At 43.7% G+C, this 17,288-nt stretch overlaps 1 protein-coding gene across 2 annotated transcripts in view; it reads left to right on the top strand.

Annotated features, from left to right (window-relative positions):
• Positions 1-17,288, top strand: part of GAREM1 (GRB2 associated regulator of MAPK1 subtype 1) — a 206,881-nt gene that overhangs the window by 148,762 nt on the left and 40,831 nt on the right. For both annotated transcript variants that reach the window (XM_004606049.2, XM_004606048.2), the window contains exon 3: positions 15,984-16,114. In XM_004606049.2, the coding sequence (XP_004606106.2) occupies positions 15,984-16,114 (131 nt within the window). The remainder of the gene's footprint in view (positions 1-15,983; positions 16,115-17,288) is intronic.

Below are 17,288 nucleotides of genomic sequence, written 5' to 3'. Positions count from 1 at the left end.
TGGAGCAAAAGACTGTTTAGAAATCTGCTAAATACTTTTAACCAAACAGGAACAGCGAGTTCATAGGAACAAAGCAGGGCTATTGCTTCTCATTTTATTTCACTGGGAAAATTTGACAAGAATGGGGTCTTGGGGACCCATGATAGTACCGAGGTTAAGGCACCAGCCTGGGTTTAATCCCCAGAACTTTGTGTCGTCCCCTATCCTCACCCTTAGCCCTAACTGGAGTGATCCGTGAACATAGAGCCAAGAGTGAGCCCAGAACACAGCCGGGTGTGGCCCCAATGTTCCCCTGCAAAAGAATAAGGGCTTGTCTATCATATAGTGGTCTTTTCACTTTGCTGGAGTTTTCCTTTCTAACCAAGTTGGTTGGTTGGTTGGTTGGTTGGTTGGTTGGTTGGTTGGTTGGTTGGTTGGTTTTTGAGTGGTGCTCAGGATGTACTCTTGGCTCTTCACTCGGGGATCATTCCTGGTGGGCTCGGGAGACATGTGGATTGCCCGTGTGTAAGACTTGTTATCACAGTACTGTCACTCCGGCCCCAGCAGTTTCGACAAATTTTTAGTAAATGTCAGGCACTCACCATGACTGTGGTCCTAAATATATTAATTATACAATGAGGAAGAGACACTTTAGTTGGGGCGTGGGGGCTTTCCTACTGTGGTTGGTACACCGGGCAGTGCTCAGGGCCTCCTCTTGGCTCTACTCTCAGGGATCAGGGATCACCCCGGGGCTCTGGGGGTCGATCCCGATGTGACCACATGAATGGCAAATGCACTACCCTCTATAATATTGCTGCAGCCCCAAACAAAAGATATTTTACTTGAAATTACTATTCACTGAGCAAAGGGCTCGCTAACATTTATCTTCCCACCTTTATCTTTCTCATCCCAAGACTCTGAAACCAAGTGCTATTGTACCAACGTAAATATATCTGCAATTCCTCTCCCCTCTCTTCCCCACTACCAGTTGTGCCATTCCTTTCGCTGCATCAGAATTAGAGCACTTTGAGAAGAATTTTTTCGGGATTAATATAAGGAGATCACACCTTTCTTCCAGCCACTAAGAAAATCAGTACCATGGTTCTGTGTTTTTCAATAATAAGTGCTATTCTTGTGACATTTGACGTGTGTCTGTCGTGTGGGTACCACATCCATCTGTGGAGTTTTAGTGGCATCTAACCTTATCTAACCTCCCTAGCTTGTCATCTCACTGCCCTACCCCACCCCTTCCGTAACCACCATATTCTCCTCAGAGTCTCAGTTATTTTCATTGTTTTGTCAGTCCATTTAGTTTATTTGTTTATATTCAAATCCAGTGAGATATTCTGGTATTTGTCTTTCATTTTTCTGACTTACTTGGCTTAAAATCATGTCCACTTTCATCCAAAAAAGGCAGATTTTTTTCTTTTTTCAATAGTTCAGTAGTATTCTGTTGCGTATAGATGGCCTAACTTATCTGACATATCCTCTGTGGATAAATCCTTTGTATAATTTCACTTTTGCAATTGACTGCTAACCCCACTTGTGTTCTAGAAGTAGGAGGCAATTGGAGGTATCAAAACATATGAAAGAGGGAAGGACAGGAATTAAACCTGTCCTTTATTTATGCACTTAATTAATGTGCTAAGATATAGAAGCAAAATAGTTGATAACCAATGAATACATTACAAGTTGGGAGTCATAATTCGTGTACTTCATCACAAAAACAGTGTCTGTTTCTGGGGGTGCCTTACCTAAGCTCTGTATTCGATTCAAACCTTTAAAGAATTGCCTTGTTGTTGCTTTAATAATTTATTATTTTAGGTCAGTATTGGTTCTAGGGCAAAATTGAAACTATATGTATTCAATATCCCACTGGCCACATTCGTGCATGGTTCAACATACCTCTCCAGAGTAGTACCGGTAGGGCCAGAGAAATAGTACCGGGGTTCAGGTGGTTGCCTGATGGCTCCCAGCCCTGCTTTGATCTGCAGTATCGCATGGGTCCCCTGAGCACTGTTGGAAGCAGCCCCACGGCCCCAACACTGAATGCTCTGCCTCCCTTTTAACATGTCCTTAGAAAGTACTACTCTTTTTCTTTTTCATTTCACAGGATGTTGTGTAGTTGGAATCACATAGTACAGCCTTACACATTGATTTGTGTTTTTGTAGTGGCATGCATTCAGGTTTCTCCCATAGCTCTTTAGGCTTGATGTAGATGTAAAGATGTAGCTCAGTGATAGAGCTACTTGCAGATGTGAGGCCCTGAGTTAAAAAATAACAAATAAAGTTTTCTCTTCTACACTCCCTTTCAAAAGCAATGAAAAATGGTAAAAATGTCCCCCTAACCTTTATGGCAATGCCATTTGGAACACGTATGTGTCTTTGTTTTTGTTGGCTTTCCCCATAGCATATTCATGTAGTAAGCTGAGGAGTGTGTGTCTTTGTGTCTGTGTCTGTGTGTTTGTGTGTGTGCCTGTCTGTCTGTCTCTGTGTAGTAAACCAAGATGGGTGTTAAAATTTGAACTGATCTTCCTCTTCAAGACTGAGCATATTCTACATCATATTTTACCAAATTATTGTAAATTGTACTGTATTTACCAAAACAATTTGTTTCTATATGTGGAGTTTTACTTGTCTTGGCCCAAAGGTTAAAACCTAATTCCTTTTAATCAAGGCACTTTTTTTCCTGATGAAAACCACAGCTTGAGCAGCTGCTCGTATTATTGTCTCTGCTCTGTGGTCCCACTGGTGTGTGGGAGTTGACTCTTGGGCTGTGGAAAAGGGAGCAAATAAGCCAAGAACGGGGTTGTGTTTCAGTAGAGAAATAGTGGTGGGATGTTAAAATCCTGGAGTTGTCCTCAGCCTCCCCACATTTTTATCTTGCAGTTTGGCTCTTTTTTCCTTTTTAATTATTTCCATGGGCTGGAGCAATAGCACAGTGGGTTGGGGGTTTGCCTTCACGCAGCCGACCCAGGTTCGATTCCTCCGTCCCTCTCAGAGAGCCTGGCAAGCTACTGAGAGTATCTTGCCCACACGGCAGAGCCTGGCAAGCTACCCGTGCGTATTCGATATGCCAAAAACAGTAACGAGTCTCACAATGGAGACGTTACTGGTGCCTGCTCGAGCAAATCGATGAGCAACAGGATGACAGTGATACAGTGAAATATTTTCATAGACCTCACAGAGAAGCATAAATCATCAGAGCCGTAGTATGAGAACTCCTAGCCCTCAACTTTGATTTTGTATAGTGTGTTCCTCTCTGTCTGTAGTTGGAAAGTGACAACAGCTTTAAAGTTGCATTGTGTCTGATTTTATCTGTCTGCATTAGTCTGATAGATAAATCTTTCTTTCTGTCTCATTTGAAATTCTAGGGGTTTTTTTTCTGTGAAATATTTTCTTGTGTAAATTGCTATGTCCATTCATGCTTTCCCTCCTAACATTTCAAAATGCATGATTTAAAGTACTACAGACAAAAACCAAAGTTTTATTTCTGCTATTATTAATTTTTTATGTAACATGTGGATTATTTCTCCAAAAGAAATAAATAAAATTGCTTTTTACATGTCCAAGCTTATCATTTTCTTAAATATAAGTATTTGAGCATTCACTGAAACAGCTGGTGGTAACAACTGTAATAGCAGAGATTAAAAAGAGGAGCTGAGTTCTGATTCTGCAGAATGAGATAACATTTAAGACTTTCAATTACTCTAAGTTACACTTAAAGGAAGGAATGTTTTATCATTTTACCATTTGCCAAATTCTTCCAGGGGAACTAAACCAATCTGAATAGCCCTACAAACTTGACCAAATGATTTTGTTTCCTATATAAATAGTAAAAAAATATTTCTTTACTAAATTTTTTTACAAGCTACCTAGAGTATCTCACCCACATGGCAGAGCCTGGCAAGCCATCTGTAGCGTATTCGATGTGCCAAAAGCAATAACAACAAGTCTTATAATGGAGATGTTACTGGTGTCCACTCGAGCAAATCAATGAGCAGTGAGAGTGACAGTGACAATGAAAGGCCACATAAGGCTACAAAGTGACCAGTAGATTTTTATGTATTTTTTCCAGCATAGCTAACTCCTCACCCTTCTGACCATCTCCTGAGGGAAAAGATATTGATGATTTAGGGAAGCAGCACAGTGAAGGTAGATTTGGGTTTAAAGACATAAGTATAGTCCTAAATATACAACTGATGTGCTATGACCAACTGCATTTTTCTTAATCTCCTCTGGTTTTAGTTTCCTCATAGGTCAAATAGCTAATTCCCGGTCCACTTCCAGGAGTGATGGGTGAGGGGTATGGGGCTAGTCTAGTGAAATCAAGTTTGCAGCACAGAGTCTTCCTTAGAAGGTTCTGGACCCAAGACTCAGGCTCCTCTTTCTATTGTGTTTTTCCTTTCCGCATCTGATACTGCAGCATCCTTCAAAATTGTTTGTGTGGTATGTGAATCTGTTCTCTGATTCTTTGTCAGTGCTGGCAGTTAATGTAATTGGGCTGTCAGAATCAGAAAGAACCTACCATCCTTTTTTACCGTTTTCCAAGTTGAATGTATTTGGTGGGCCAAAAGTAGGAGCTCAGGGTATAGCTGAACAAGAAATTGTGGACAATGTAGTCCTTAATAAAATTGATCAGAGTACCGCTACTAAAATCTATAAGCAGAGGCCTCTTTCTTAAGGTCATGATTCTAATTTAAGGGAGAATGGAGCACTCAAAGGGCCAGAACTTTCATCGGAATATCTCGAGGAGCCAGGGAAATAGTACAGGCTTTCCAGGCTGGAGACCCAAGTTCAGTCCCTTGCACCACAGAGCCTGGAGAAAACCACTGGGTGTTACCCGGAAACCAAATTAATACCTGTATTGAACAATTCCAGATCGAGGGACTTTGTTAAGGCAAAGACCATGGACTTGGATGAGAAATTGAGAGCTATTAAACGTTTATTCATTTATTCTCAAGCTGTATTACACACAAAGATTCCTGGGTGAGGTGACATTCACTCAGGTCATGTTTTAAGATGAGTAAAGTGATAATGGCAACACTGAAATGGAGGCAGCCTTGAAATCTGAAACAGTAATGCTGTAATAAAGTGATAAGGATCAGAGCCAGAATGGTGGCAATGAGTGCCAAGGGCAGAGAGATTTTAAGGAAAGACAAGTTACAACTTAGGGAAAATGAATATAGGAAAGATAAAACCAATGCCGAGATTTCTGCCACAGCGTACTAGCAACTGTGTTCACATTGAAGATATTTTATTGGTTCCATCATGTTTGCAATAACTGTCTCTCAGAAGATGTCTTTATTTCTGAAGAACCAATTGACCAATTAAATGCAAGGGAAAGAATGCAGTCTTGGGGCTGGAAAAATGATACAACATGTAGGGCATTTGCCTTGCATACAGTGACCCAGAGTCCGTTTCTAGCATCCCAGATGGTCCCCTGTGCACCAGTAGAAGTGATTCCTGAGCGCAGAGCATCTCCAGGTGCTCAGGAAAAAAGTGCAGTCTTTTCATTTTCAAAATATACAGAATAAATCATCTCTGGATATACCTGGGCTACAAACGATGGTGCTGTGGGTACCATGCATTTCTAGGATTTAATTCCAGGACCTCACATTGTTTGAACTAGTTTGGCTGGTTAAAGCACATGTCCCCAAACAATTTGTTTTGAAATGTAGATGTAGTTAAATGAAAGGATGGAGACCAGGGAGATGGCTGAAAGGACTGGAACACATGCTTTGCATGCAAGAACCTTAGGCTTAGTTCCCGCGCCAAGTGGTCCACTGCATATCTGTATATTTCCCAGTGTGCTCCCACCCCCATGATAACTTAAAAATGGAGTTTGCAGGGGCTGGAGCAATAGTACAACGGGTAGGGCATTTGTCTTGCATGCGGCCAACCCAGGTTCAATCTCCGGCATTCCATAGGGTCCCCCAGCACTACCAGGAGTAATTCCTGAGTGCAGAGCCAGGAGTGACCCCTGAGCATTGCTGGCATGATGCCTCTCCAAAAGAAAAAAGTGGAGTTTCAGCATGAAGAGTAATCGATAACTTTTTTTGTGTTGTGTCAAATGGAAGAACTAGAAATACCCACAAATGATTTCTGGTGAAACTTTTTATCATTTTTTCACCTTAATTTCTATTTTCTGTGGTTATATGTTTTAAAGCCTTGTGCTGAGATTGATTTGAGTGAAGAGCTGCTACCCTAGGTGGGCTGGGGGCCATTCCCAGTAGTATTTGGATACAACAAGGCCCGTTACACCCGGTGCTGCTATGGGGGCAGCCAGTCCCAGAATAGACCCCCAGGGCCTCTTTTAGTACATCCGGGTAGGAGGTTTTGCAGTGTCAAAGGTCAGACTTAGGGCTATACACATGTAGTAGCTCTACCACTGTGTTTGTGTTTTTTGGTTTGTTTTTTTGGGGGGGTTTTTTTTGGGGTTTTTTTTTTTTTGCTTTTTTGGGTCACACCCGGCCTTGCACAGGGGTTACTCCTGGCTCATGCACTCCTGGCGGTGCTCGGGGGACCATATGGGATGCTGGGAATTGAACTCAAGTTGGCCACGTGCAAGGCAAACACCCTCCTCGCTGTGCTGCTCCAGCCCCCCAAGCCCCGTTTTTATTTTAATGATGGTTAATATTACCAGAAACTTCAAAAATTAGTAACAAGAAAGTGAAAAGAACATGAAATAAAAATATCATGTAAATCATATTCATTTTTTTAATGGGGAAAATGCAATTAAAATCCTCGAGAGATAGTTTTATTGTTGTGTTTTGTTTTGTTTGTTTGTTTGGGAGGGCCACACCCAGTGGGGCTTAAAGCTTACTCCTGGCTCTGTGCTCGGGGATCACTCCTTGGTCGTGCTCGGGAGAACATATGACATGCTAGGGATCAATCACAGTTGGCCTTGTGCAAGGCAAATGTCCTACCCACGTATTATCTCTCTGACCCCAGTGAGACACTGTTTTTTGCCTATCAGATTGGCAGGGATCAGAGAGAGAAGGGGTGCTGATAATTTTTAAGAGTTTGGCAATAGAGCATTAGGAAAAGTATGAGGAAACGTATAGCTAGTGGGAGTATGAGGAGACGGTCTCTGTGAAAGTTACTTTGGCAGTATCTGTAAAAATTAAAATGTCTTTTGCCTTTGACCCGGTATTTCTACATGTATTTCTCACCATTGTACATGCACTTAAGTTGGCTACACCGTTGGTTTAAGGGTAGCACTGTAGCACTGTCGTAGCACTGTCGTCCCATTGTTCATCGATTTGCTCGAGCAGGCACCAGTAATATCTCCATCGAGAGACTTGTTACTGTTTTTGGCATATCGAATACGCCACAGGTAGCTTGCGAGGCTCTGCCATGCGGGTGGGATACTCTCAGTAGCTTGCTGGGTTCTCCAAGAGGGACAGAGGAATCAAACCCGGGTCAGCCGTGCAAGGCAAATGCCCTACCCGCTGTGCTATAGCTCCAGTACAAGGGTATTAATGTCAATATCACTGTTGCTGCAGAAGATTAAAATAAGTCCAAATCCATCAATAAGGCGTCTTGTTATGCTTCAAATTAGGCATGGTGTCTGGGTTGTTGGGGTACAGTAGAACTTGTAGAAAGAACATAGAGCTTTCATGTGGAAGGGGAGAACAGAGTCTGCCCATTATTTGCAGAATAGTGTTCATAGGTTATGTCAGAGACTGTTTCTGGCTGGCTAAACTGGAAAGTGATGGTGCTGTCTCAAGAGCTAAGGATAAGAGTGGGAAGACTTATTCTTTTTGCCTTCTAACCTCTAGTACCGTTTGAATTGTTTTGACAGTCACAGAGAGTAACTAATCTTAAACTCTTCAGTCAAGATAAAGAAGCCAAGGCACTCATCAGCAGTGTTTGGTGAAGCATTTAGGAAAATGAGTCTTTATATATTGTTGGAAGCAAATATTTGCATAAATTTGTTTGTTTGTTTTGTTGAATCACCGTGAGATACAGTTAGAAAGCTTTCATGTTTGAGTTTCAGTCATACAATGACCGAACACCCATCCCTCCACCAGTGCACATTTCCCACCACCAATGTCCCCAGTATCCCTCCTCCCACCCCACCCCCCCACGTCCCACTCCTCCCCCACCTCTATGGCAGACAATTTTCCTCTTATTCTCTCTCTCTCTACATTTGGGCATTATGATTTGCAATACAGATACTGAGAGGCCATCATGTTTGGTCCTTTATCTGCTTTCAGCACACATCTCTAATCTCGAGCGATCCCTCCAACCACCACTGACTTAGTGATCCCTTCTCTATCCCAGCTGCCTTCTCCCCCAGCTCATGAGGCAGGCTTCCAACCGTGGAGTAATCTTCCTGGCCCTTGTCTCTACTGTCCTTGGGTGAACGTGAACTTTTTTTAAAAGGCAGTATATAGCTTGGTGCCCTTCAAAATAACAAGGGACATAACTTTTCCTTGGAAATCCTATTTTACATTTCAGTCCCATAGAAATCCCAGCCTGCATGCATCATACATAAAGATAAAAGTACAAGAGTGTTTTCAAAGTTAAATCTTGAGTGTAAGTATGAATTTCTTCCAGGGCCCATTTACTTTTTGAAAAGTGGCTCATGGTTTGCTGTTTCTAACACTTGAGAATTGCTCGTTTCCTCATGCTTGGAAATTGTCCAGTGGCCTTAATGCCCAGTTATGTGAACCACTTATTTTGAATATGTTTTATTTGCACAAGTGACTTGAAACCATCTAACTTCATGTTGGTGGCCTGTCCTTGGAAAAGGTGTGAGAAAGAACTCATTGATCCTTTTGCTGATGAGTAAGCACCTGCTTTATGCCTCAGATGCTTTAGTGCTTGGAACCCCACACCGAAGAACACAGATTTGGGGCATTTTCAGCATTCCAAGTTTAATGTTTCTTAACCATTTTACCATTTTTAGGCTGCAGTGGTGTTTTGGTGCCATTTTGTTGTTGCTGCAAGACTCCAGTAAAATACACAGTTGAGATACAGGCCACGAGATGGGCATCAGAGGACTCAGCTTTCGTTGTTTCTTTTCATTTACATACATAAAGTTGACCGGTGTGTTTAAGGAAAATGAGCAGTAAAACCACAAGCCATACAGAAGGTGGCTTTATTTTACCAGAAAAGATGGGGACCCAACAAGGGCCAATCACAGGGGCCCCATCTCCACCTGAAGTATAGAACATCCTTCCACCTACGGTTGATCCTAACTTCCTGACTTCTGGTGACACCCGTTATTTCTATATATCTCAGCATTCTCTCTCTGTGTGTGTGTCTCTCTCTCTATCTCTATCTCTCTGTCTCTCTCTCTATCTCTCTCTCCTCTCTCTCTCTCCCTCCTCTCTCTCCCCTTCTCTCTCCCTTCTCTCTCTCTCCCCTTCTCTCTCCCTTCTCTCTCTCTCCCCTTCTCTCTCCCACCGCCCCCCCTCTGTCTTTCTCTCTCTCTCTTTCGGGGGCTTAGAGGGAACATTGTTGGCAGTACTTGGGGGCCCAGGAACATTTCCATTAGTACTGGGTGTTACGATTGCTAAAGCCTTTGCTGGGGGTCAGGAGCATTGCAGTGCCAGGTATAGAACCCAGGGCCTCACACATGCAAGGCATGTGTTCTATAGCTTGAGTCCCATCCATCTTCTATCTTCTGTAGAAGAGCCGGGCCACACTCTGTAGTGCTTGGGGGCCACTGGGGCCATGCCTGGTGTACTCAAGGGACATATTGGCTGGGTAGCCAACTCAGAGCCTTACACGTGCTAGGCATATGCTTCACACTCAGCTACCTCAGATACCTCCGTGTATCTGTTGTTCTTGTCTTAATTAGCAAACTGTGCTTCCATTTCTGTCACGTGACCTCCTTTAAGTAAAACAAGGTGTGTTGTAGTGTGGTCCTGTTGCATTGCACAGTACCCAAGACTTAGAGACTTCAGATAGGACTTTGAGCCTCTTGGTGCTGTTTAATACTGCATCCTTATTGAGTTAAGTTACAATAATATTCTTAAAGAACACACAACTCCCCAGTGGATGTTTTTGGGGTGTCTTTATTTTTTGCAACTTGTTGATTATATAAGATAGTTTTAGAAACGTAAGAAAAGCAGGGCCCTCTGGTACCAATCTCGGCCCTTTACAGATTGCCTCACGTTCTGTGAAACTGTCATCAGTGAGCATGACATTCCGTGTTGAATTAGTTCCTGGGAGTTTCAGGGTCCCACAGACGGAACAGTTCTCACAATGGAGACGTTTTATGAAATCATCAAAGCTGTCGAAAGACAATGCCGTTTCCTCCCGCTCCAGGAATGGAGTTTGACAGTAACATCTCAGAACAGATGTTTCCACCATCTCCAAATGTTTTTATTTGGTGGCACAAAGACTCTGTTATTCATGAAACGGTCTGTTAAAAAATTAGTTCCTCCATGTGGGGGTTGTGGGAATATGTGTCATGTAAATTGATTTCATATTTTGGCAGGGAATTGGCTCCTAACTCTAGGTTGTCGCCATGGTTCGACTCTAACCAAAGTTTACACTCCAGGCTATAGCAGTCCCCGAGAATAGAGTAACACAATAGCTCAGCATCCCTCCCAGGGCACTTGCAGTGGATTAATTGAGAGCTGCGTATTCGTTCACAAAGGATAGAAGCTAAGTAAAAGTAGACGTTTGGTCTTGGAAAAATACAGTGAGAAGATGTTTGTGCCTGCTGATTATGTACATTATTCTCCTAACATAATCCATTCCCATGCTTCTGTTTAAAGCTGCTGTTCTGAGGTAAACACGGGCCTGTTTAGGATGTAGTTTCAGGTGTTTTATAGCTGTTTAATGGTGTTGATATGCAAGGACTGATCACTTCTCATGGTCTGTCTTCTGGACACCTCTCTGATCTATATTTTCCTCTCCTTCCAGCAGACAGAGGTCAGCAGACTGGGTGGCCTCTGACCTGCTGCCTATTTTTGGTCAAGTCTGATTAGAACACAACTGCTCAAGAGACATCACCAGAATTGAGTGGGTGCCACAGGGACTGTTTCACTCATGAAGTCTGAAATATTTCAGAGCAAGTTTACCATTCCTTGGAGTCAGAAGTCACATGTATACTGGCCCCAGTGTTTTAAACAAGAATACGTTTGGCGCGTTTTGATTTTAAAGGCAGGTGGGCAGTATAGAAAATGAAAAACAACTGTTTACTTTAAGATCATTAAACATAAGATTGGAAAATGTTTAAAATAACATGTATTACATAAACAAATCAAAATCATGGAAAATCTGAGATGAGGAATAGAAGAGAGGAGAATAGTGCTATTAGTCATGAGACCAGTGAATGGCACCAAGGAAAGAAATCTTCTGCTCATACAGAGAATGTTCACATGTCTGGACCCGGGCGCGTAACTCACTGATTAGAGGTTATGTGTCACACACATGAACCAAGAGTTGATGCCTGTGCAGCTCCACGCTATGCCATATAGTCCCCAGCAACACCCCTTTGATCCTGGAAGCCACAAGTGAAATCCCAGCACCCCGTGACATATGTGCAACTGCTGGACAATAAAATAGAAAGGGAGAAAGCATTCATAGCCACCCAGTCATGAAAAGTAAAATATATTTTACAAAGTTTGGCATTCACCTGACAGCAGATGGGACACACATTTCTCTGTGCTCAGGGGTCACACTTAGCAGTGCTTGGGAGGTTATGTGCACTAGAAGGATTTGAACCACTGTCATGGCTGCAGCAGCTTTCAAGACAAGTACTGTCTCCCCATTGCCCCATGTTTTGTTTTTTCTTTATTTTCTTTCTTTCTTTCTTTTTTTTTTTTTTTTTGCTTTTTGGGTTACACCTGGCAATACACAGAGGTTCTTCCTCCTGGCTTTGCACTCAGGAATTACTCCTGGTGGTGCTCAGGGGACCATATGGGATGCTGGGGATCAAACTCGGGTCAGCCACGTGCAAAAAAAAAAAAAGGCAAATGCCCTACCCACTGTGCTATCGCTCCGGCCCCTGCCCCAGTTTTAAAATGATACGTTCACATGTTGAAAGCTTCTAATATTTAACTGTACTTCACTGTCGCTTTTATTTTTATACTTTTGTCTGTGTGTGTTCATTGATCTCAGAGGAGTTCCTGTAAGTACTCCCATATGTACATGATTGTGAAATCGCCTTGTCCAGGAAGATGATGAAGAACATGGGTGAGACTAAACAACACATAGATAGTCCCTGACTTCTCAATTACTTTAGCTTCTCTCCAGCCTGAATTTTGGTCTCCCACAGTTTTCCCATAGACCCATCAGCACGCCTGCCTCCAAGATCTTGATTGGCGTAATCAGCCAATGTTTAATCACTGGCTCTGGCTCCAAGCTCATTCCCTTCCCTTCCAGGGAACAGAGATGGACTCTCAGACTTACCACCTTCCCCTCCCCAACATCTTGGGTCCCTCTTTACCCAGCTCAGGCTCCACGGTCTGTCTTGCATTTGCTCCCTTGCCCGCATCCTGACTCCTTTGCTCCTTTCCTCATCTCCTACTCGCTTGGCAGTTTCGCAACTCTGGCTGAGTCCTGGTCTCTGCCCACTTTGTTGCCAGCCTCTGAAAATTGCACATTGGCTGGAGAAAGAAGCGGTTCTGTCTGGTTTCGCTTTTAATTCTTCATCATGAAATTCAGGTCAGAGCTGAAGACCGCGGAGTGGCATTGTGTGTTAACTCCCTCTCACTGGACTCTTGCTTTCACACCTCATCCCTCAGCCTTCTCGGCCGATGCCTCCTGACGGTGGCAGGAAAGCTGAAGCAGTAAAAGAGCCCACTGTTAGAGAATTCTGACCCAGAAACAGGCAGCCTCTGAGAGGTCTGAGGGAGGCCCCTTTTATTTCTGTGTGGGAACTCCACCTGGCCGGCCGCTGCCAAAAGGACTGAGCCCCGGGCACAGGTCTCAGCGGTTTCCATCCTTTTGTTGCCGGGTGGAGGGTCCCACAGTGGACACATCCTGTGCTTGAGACACTCTTGGCAGGTTTTACAGCCCGTTTACTTCTCAGCTCCAGTTCTTACAACCTGGTGTGAGCCAATTCTTACAACATTAGTCGGAGTGATTAATAACCCGTTTGTGAGTGTCCGGTTCCCAGAGTGATTTGCTCAGGGGGCATATTCCTGATTCCCGCTTCACTATCGCCCTCACTGGAGCCCTGTGAAGGCAGCTTCCCTGTTCTGCTGTCCACTCTGCCTACTCAGAGATAGGGGCTAGTCGTTCTTCCCATCATCTCCCTGGCCCTCCCCTGTGGGTTTACTCCCATCAGCATTGAAGCATGTGTCACGTTCTGTCATATTAAGGGACACAAAAATAGGGACTGGGAGATAGGACGGCAGTTCTCAGCTACAGCCCTGGAGTCCCCTGTGGTCCAGTGTCTTGGGCATCACTGGGCTGAGCAGCAGCGCGTCCTCAGGCTCTTGCACTGAATCACCAGCCCAGTTGGACAAGAGTCATTGGTGGGACACCCCATGCCCGACCCCCCGGGCCTTTTCACACTGGACACCTTCCCCCAAAAAAGAAAGAAATTTTCCCCAGACCCTGTGTCCACTTCCTCCCTTTAATTCCACTTTGCATATTTTCTCCCCATTCAAGTGAAGCCCCCAGTACATATCTAGGGACCATTCTTGAGACTCTCAGTTCTCTCTCAATTTCTATTTCATCTGTTCTCACAAACTTTGGACCTAAGTCTTCGGTTGGTGCCTTCAACATCCATACGCCACATTTCACACTTTGTTCACTGTGTTTGACGCCTCCCTGACTCCCCCCGGCACTCAAGTCCGGCGGGAGTCACCTGGTTTCATAGCTTCTGGGATTCGCCCTTTTCTTGATCTTATTCTTAACACCAGTGAGTGTTTCTCAGTCTCAAGAAAGACTAACCTAAAACCTCTCTTCTCCCTGTCCTTTAATCTCTGTTCATCATCTTTACATCTGCGGGTCTCTTCTTCCATTATGATCCACACAATTGAGTTGGTAGAAGGAGGGGGGAATGGGGCGGTATCGGGGAAGGATGAGAGAGGGGACTTGGGGTCTTTGGAGGTGGGAGATGGGTACACTGGTGATGGGTGTGGTGTTGGAATCACATGGATGACAAACCATTACTATAGTATTGCAAACCGTGAAATCTCGATTTTCTAAGTTACTTTGGAAAGATTTTTAAAAATAAATAAAATAAAGATCATGTGTGGGTAGGAGAGATAGCTTGGTGGACTGTATATCATGCTAAGCATAAACCCATGTTCAATCCCCAATGCTGCTTGTACCCCCCCCCCCCAAGAACTGCTGAGAGCAACCCCTCAGCACCGAGCCGTGAATAACCCCTGAGCACCACTGGATATGACCAAAACACAAATCTTTATAATTTTATTTTTGGGCGGTGAGATTGGACTCTACTCAGTCATGCACAGCTCTCACTCCTGGCTCTCTGTCCAGGGATTATTCATGTCAGTGCTCCGGGGACCATATTCAGTGCCAGGAATTGAACCAGGATTGGCTGCATGCAAGGCAATTGCCTTACTCCTGCCCAATAAGAATCATTTTTGGTCCAACAAAAAAAAAAATTTTAATAAAATAAAGTTCATCTCTGTGCTAATGACTTTCAGATTTATTATTTCCAGCCAGACCACCCTCTCAACCATCGCATGAATGTCTCCCAACCTACACAACTTGGCTAACGGCAGCTCCCGGTTGGCTTCAGCTGCCCCGACACATTCTTAATACTTTCTCATCTCTTCCAACGCCTGCACTCACGCTTGCATTACTGTAGACGCTTCCCCACTTGACATCTCTGCCTCTGAGCCCCTTTACAGTCTGTTCTTCTACGACCTTGGTTACCTCACTTGCCCCACAGTAATTCCCAGTCCATTCCAGTGAAGAACTGTGATTCTTCAGAGCCACACAGTCCGATCACCTCTTATGTCTCTGATTTTCTTTTACTTCCTTCTTACCTTTTCCTTCCCCTGTGCCAGCCATACTGGTGTCAGTATGGTTTGGGGGCTACCCCTGGTAACACTCCACAGCTACTCCTAGCTCATTATTTGGAGGTCATTTCCAGCTCAGGAGAACATGGAAATTGTCCAGGACCCCCATATATAAAATAGGCATTTCAGCCCTTCGTACTAGCTCTTCAACCGCGTGGCTCATAATTTCTTCTTTAAAAGATTCTCAAGTGTTGTGTTATATGAACCAACCTTCAGAAATGACTCCTTTCACATGATGGCATATGGTCTTCGTTCTAAACTGAAAATAACTCTAGAATGTAGCAGAGTAGTGAAATAAATAGTGAAAATGTGTAGACAACATAATTGATCCTTAACACTCTCTGCTACGTGTTCAGAGTTCTTCACAAACTCCCCCCGAATTGCAAATACTAGGGTAATGTATTCTAGTCTCATAAATTTACTTCTTGGAAGGAAGCTGAACCCCAACCAGTCTCACCATGGAACCATAGCGACATGGCAACTCAGGGCCCTCACCATTGTCCATGTAGCCTAGAAACCTAAGGTGCCAATTTATGAAAGCCAACAGTCTGGTATTTCTGTTCTGTTTATAGGTATTTTAAATAGCGGCTTGAAAGGTTTTATTCTCCCACCACCACCACCATTCGACCTTGACTTTAGAATATGCGTGGGTTTTATTCGAATTTAATGTCAAGGTGAATTATTATTAAAAATAAAATGTGTCACCACTATCACAAGTCTTAAGTTTTTTGCTTTGAGATCAAATTACGGGTACATATCCATTCACTTTGGTTTGGGACTTTAGATAATCAATTCTAAATATAAGCCAAAAATATATGTGAGTGTACCTACGTTTGTTTTCATTTCAAAATTGATTTTTATACATAATAGCATAAAATGCTCTTTGCTGCCATAACTTTTTTCCCTTTTTAATGATAATGATCAGAAAGCCTTTGGCTAAAAAGGAGTGGGAGTGAGGAAAGGAGATGTCGTCGTCATGGTGACAGCTGTCCAGGGTAAACATCTCACATCTCTTCCATTAATCATGTATTTTAGGGCAATTCAAGCTGCTGGAACAAGACCGAGATATAAAGGAGCCAGTGCAATATTTCAACAGTGTGGAGGAGGTGGCTAAAGCATTTCCTGAACGCGTGTACGTCATGGAGGAAATAACATTCAACGTGAAGGTAGCTCTGGAAGAACCAAATATTTATTCTCACTAAAATAATTTAACTTTCAGATTATTATGTACACAGTAAGTGACCTTCTGTGCCTTGTGGGCGTGTTCCGTCTTCCTGATGGGTTAATGACAGTGAGGGGTGAAGCTGGCCTGTGTGAGCATAAAACAGGCTGTAGCTGACCAGACTGGGTCTGGTTCTGGGCTTAATTGCTAGAATAATTGTGAAGGCAGATCCAAAGTTGTTTGGGATAGGGGGTTCTCTGGACTTGATTGTAAGTCCATATGTCACAACTCTTTTACCAAATCTTTGGTGAGTTTGGATGCTCCCTTGCAAGCCAGCAAAGGGTTAGACTGCTGTAGTGCACGTGCCTTGAACATCATGCATGTGTATTCCATGCTGTGAAGACAGTGTCGGTTCATGGAGAGAAAATTGGCACACAGATTGTTGCCCCATAGGTATTTATTGATTTTTGTTCAGCAGAGAAAAGCTAAATAGTGTTTGCAGCATTTGTTGTTGGATTTTTCCAAAGAGAGTCCCATGCCCCCTTCATGTGGAGTGGACGCCTTCGACTAGCCAGAGGAGCAACCCTCCAATAAGGCCCAGCCTCACTGAGTTGTCTTCATAACATTCACAGCTGCATGAAAGCATTTCTGAAGGGGTTTGCACGGAAAAGATTTTCTGTTGAAAATGTTCCCTTCACCGGAAGTCCACTCACTCAGCCACTCTGAGATGTAGGGGGCGAGATCAAGATGTCTCTTTCTTAGAGAGCCCCCGTGTGCGAGAGGCAGACTGCAGGCTCTGAGTGCAAGTTTGTTGGGAGGGGGGGTAGGGGGGTTGAGTGTCTCTGTGCATGAGTCACTCCGCCCACACTCCAGGAAAGTGCTTCTGCCCGTTGGATTGGCTTAGTCTAGTCATTCTTTCTTCCAGTCCTAAAATACAGCTGTTAGAGTCACTTCCTTCTGTTCTGGTATTTTGGGTTGTTTTGTTTTTTTTTCTAATGGGTGAGATTTGTGTGTTACAAAATTATTTTAGACCAATGAGAAAATTTAAAGGGGGCTGGAGCAATAGCACGGTGGGTAGCACATTTGCCTTGCACGCAGCTGACCTGGGCTCGATTCCCAGCATCCCATATGGTCCCCTGAGCACCGCCAGGAGTAATTCCTGAGCGTAGAGCCAGGAG

Source organism: Sorex araneus, chromosome 2, assembly GCF_027595985.1.
Source record: "Sorex araneus isolate mSorAra2 chromosome 2, mSorAra2.pri, whole genome shotgun sequence".
NCBI lineage: Eukaryota > Metazoa > Chordata > Mammalia > Eulipotyphla > Soricidae > Sorex > Sorex araneus.
The sequence above is the reverse complement of the archived record's forward strand: the minus strand, read 5'-3'. Positions and strand labels throughout refer to the sequence as shown.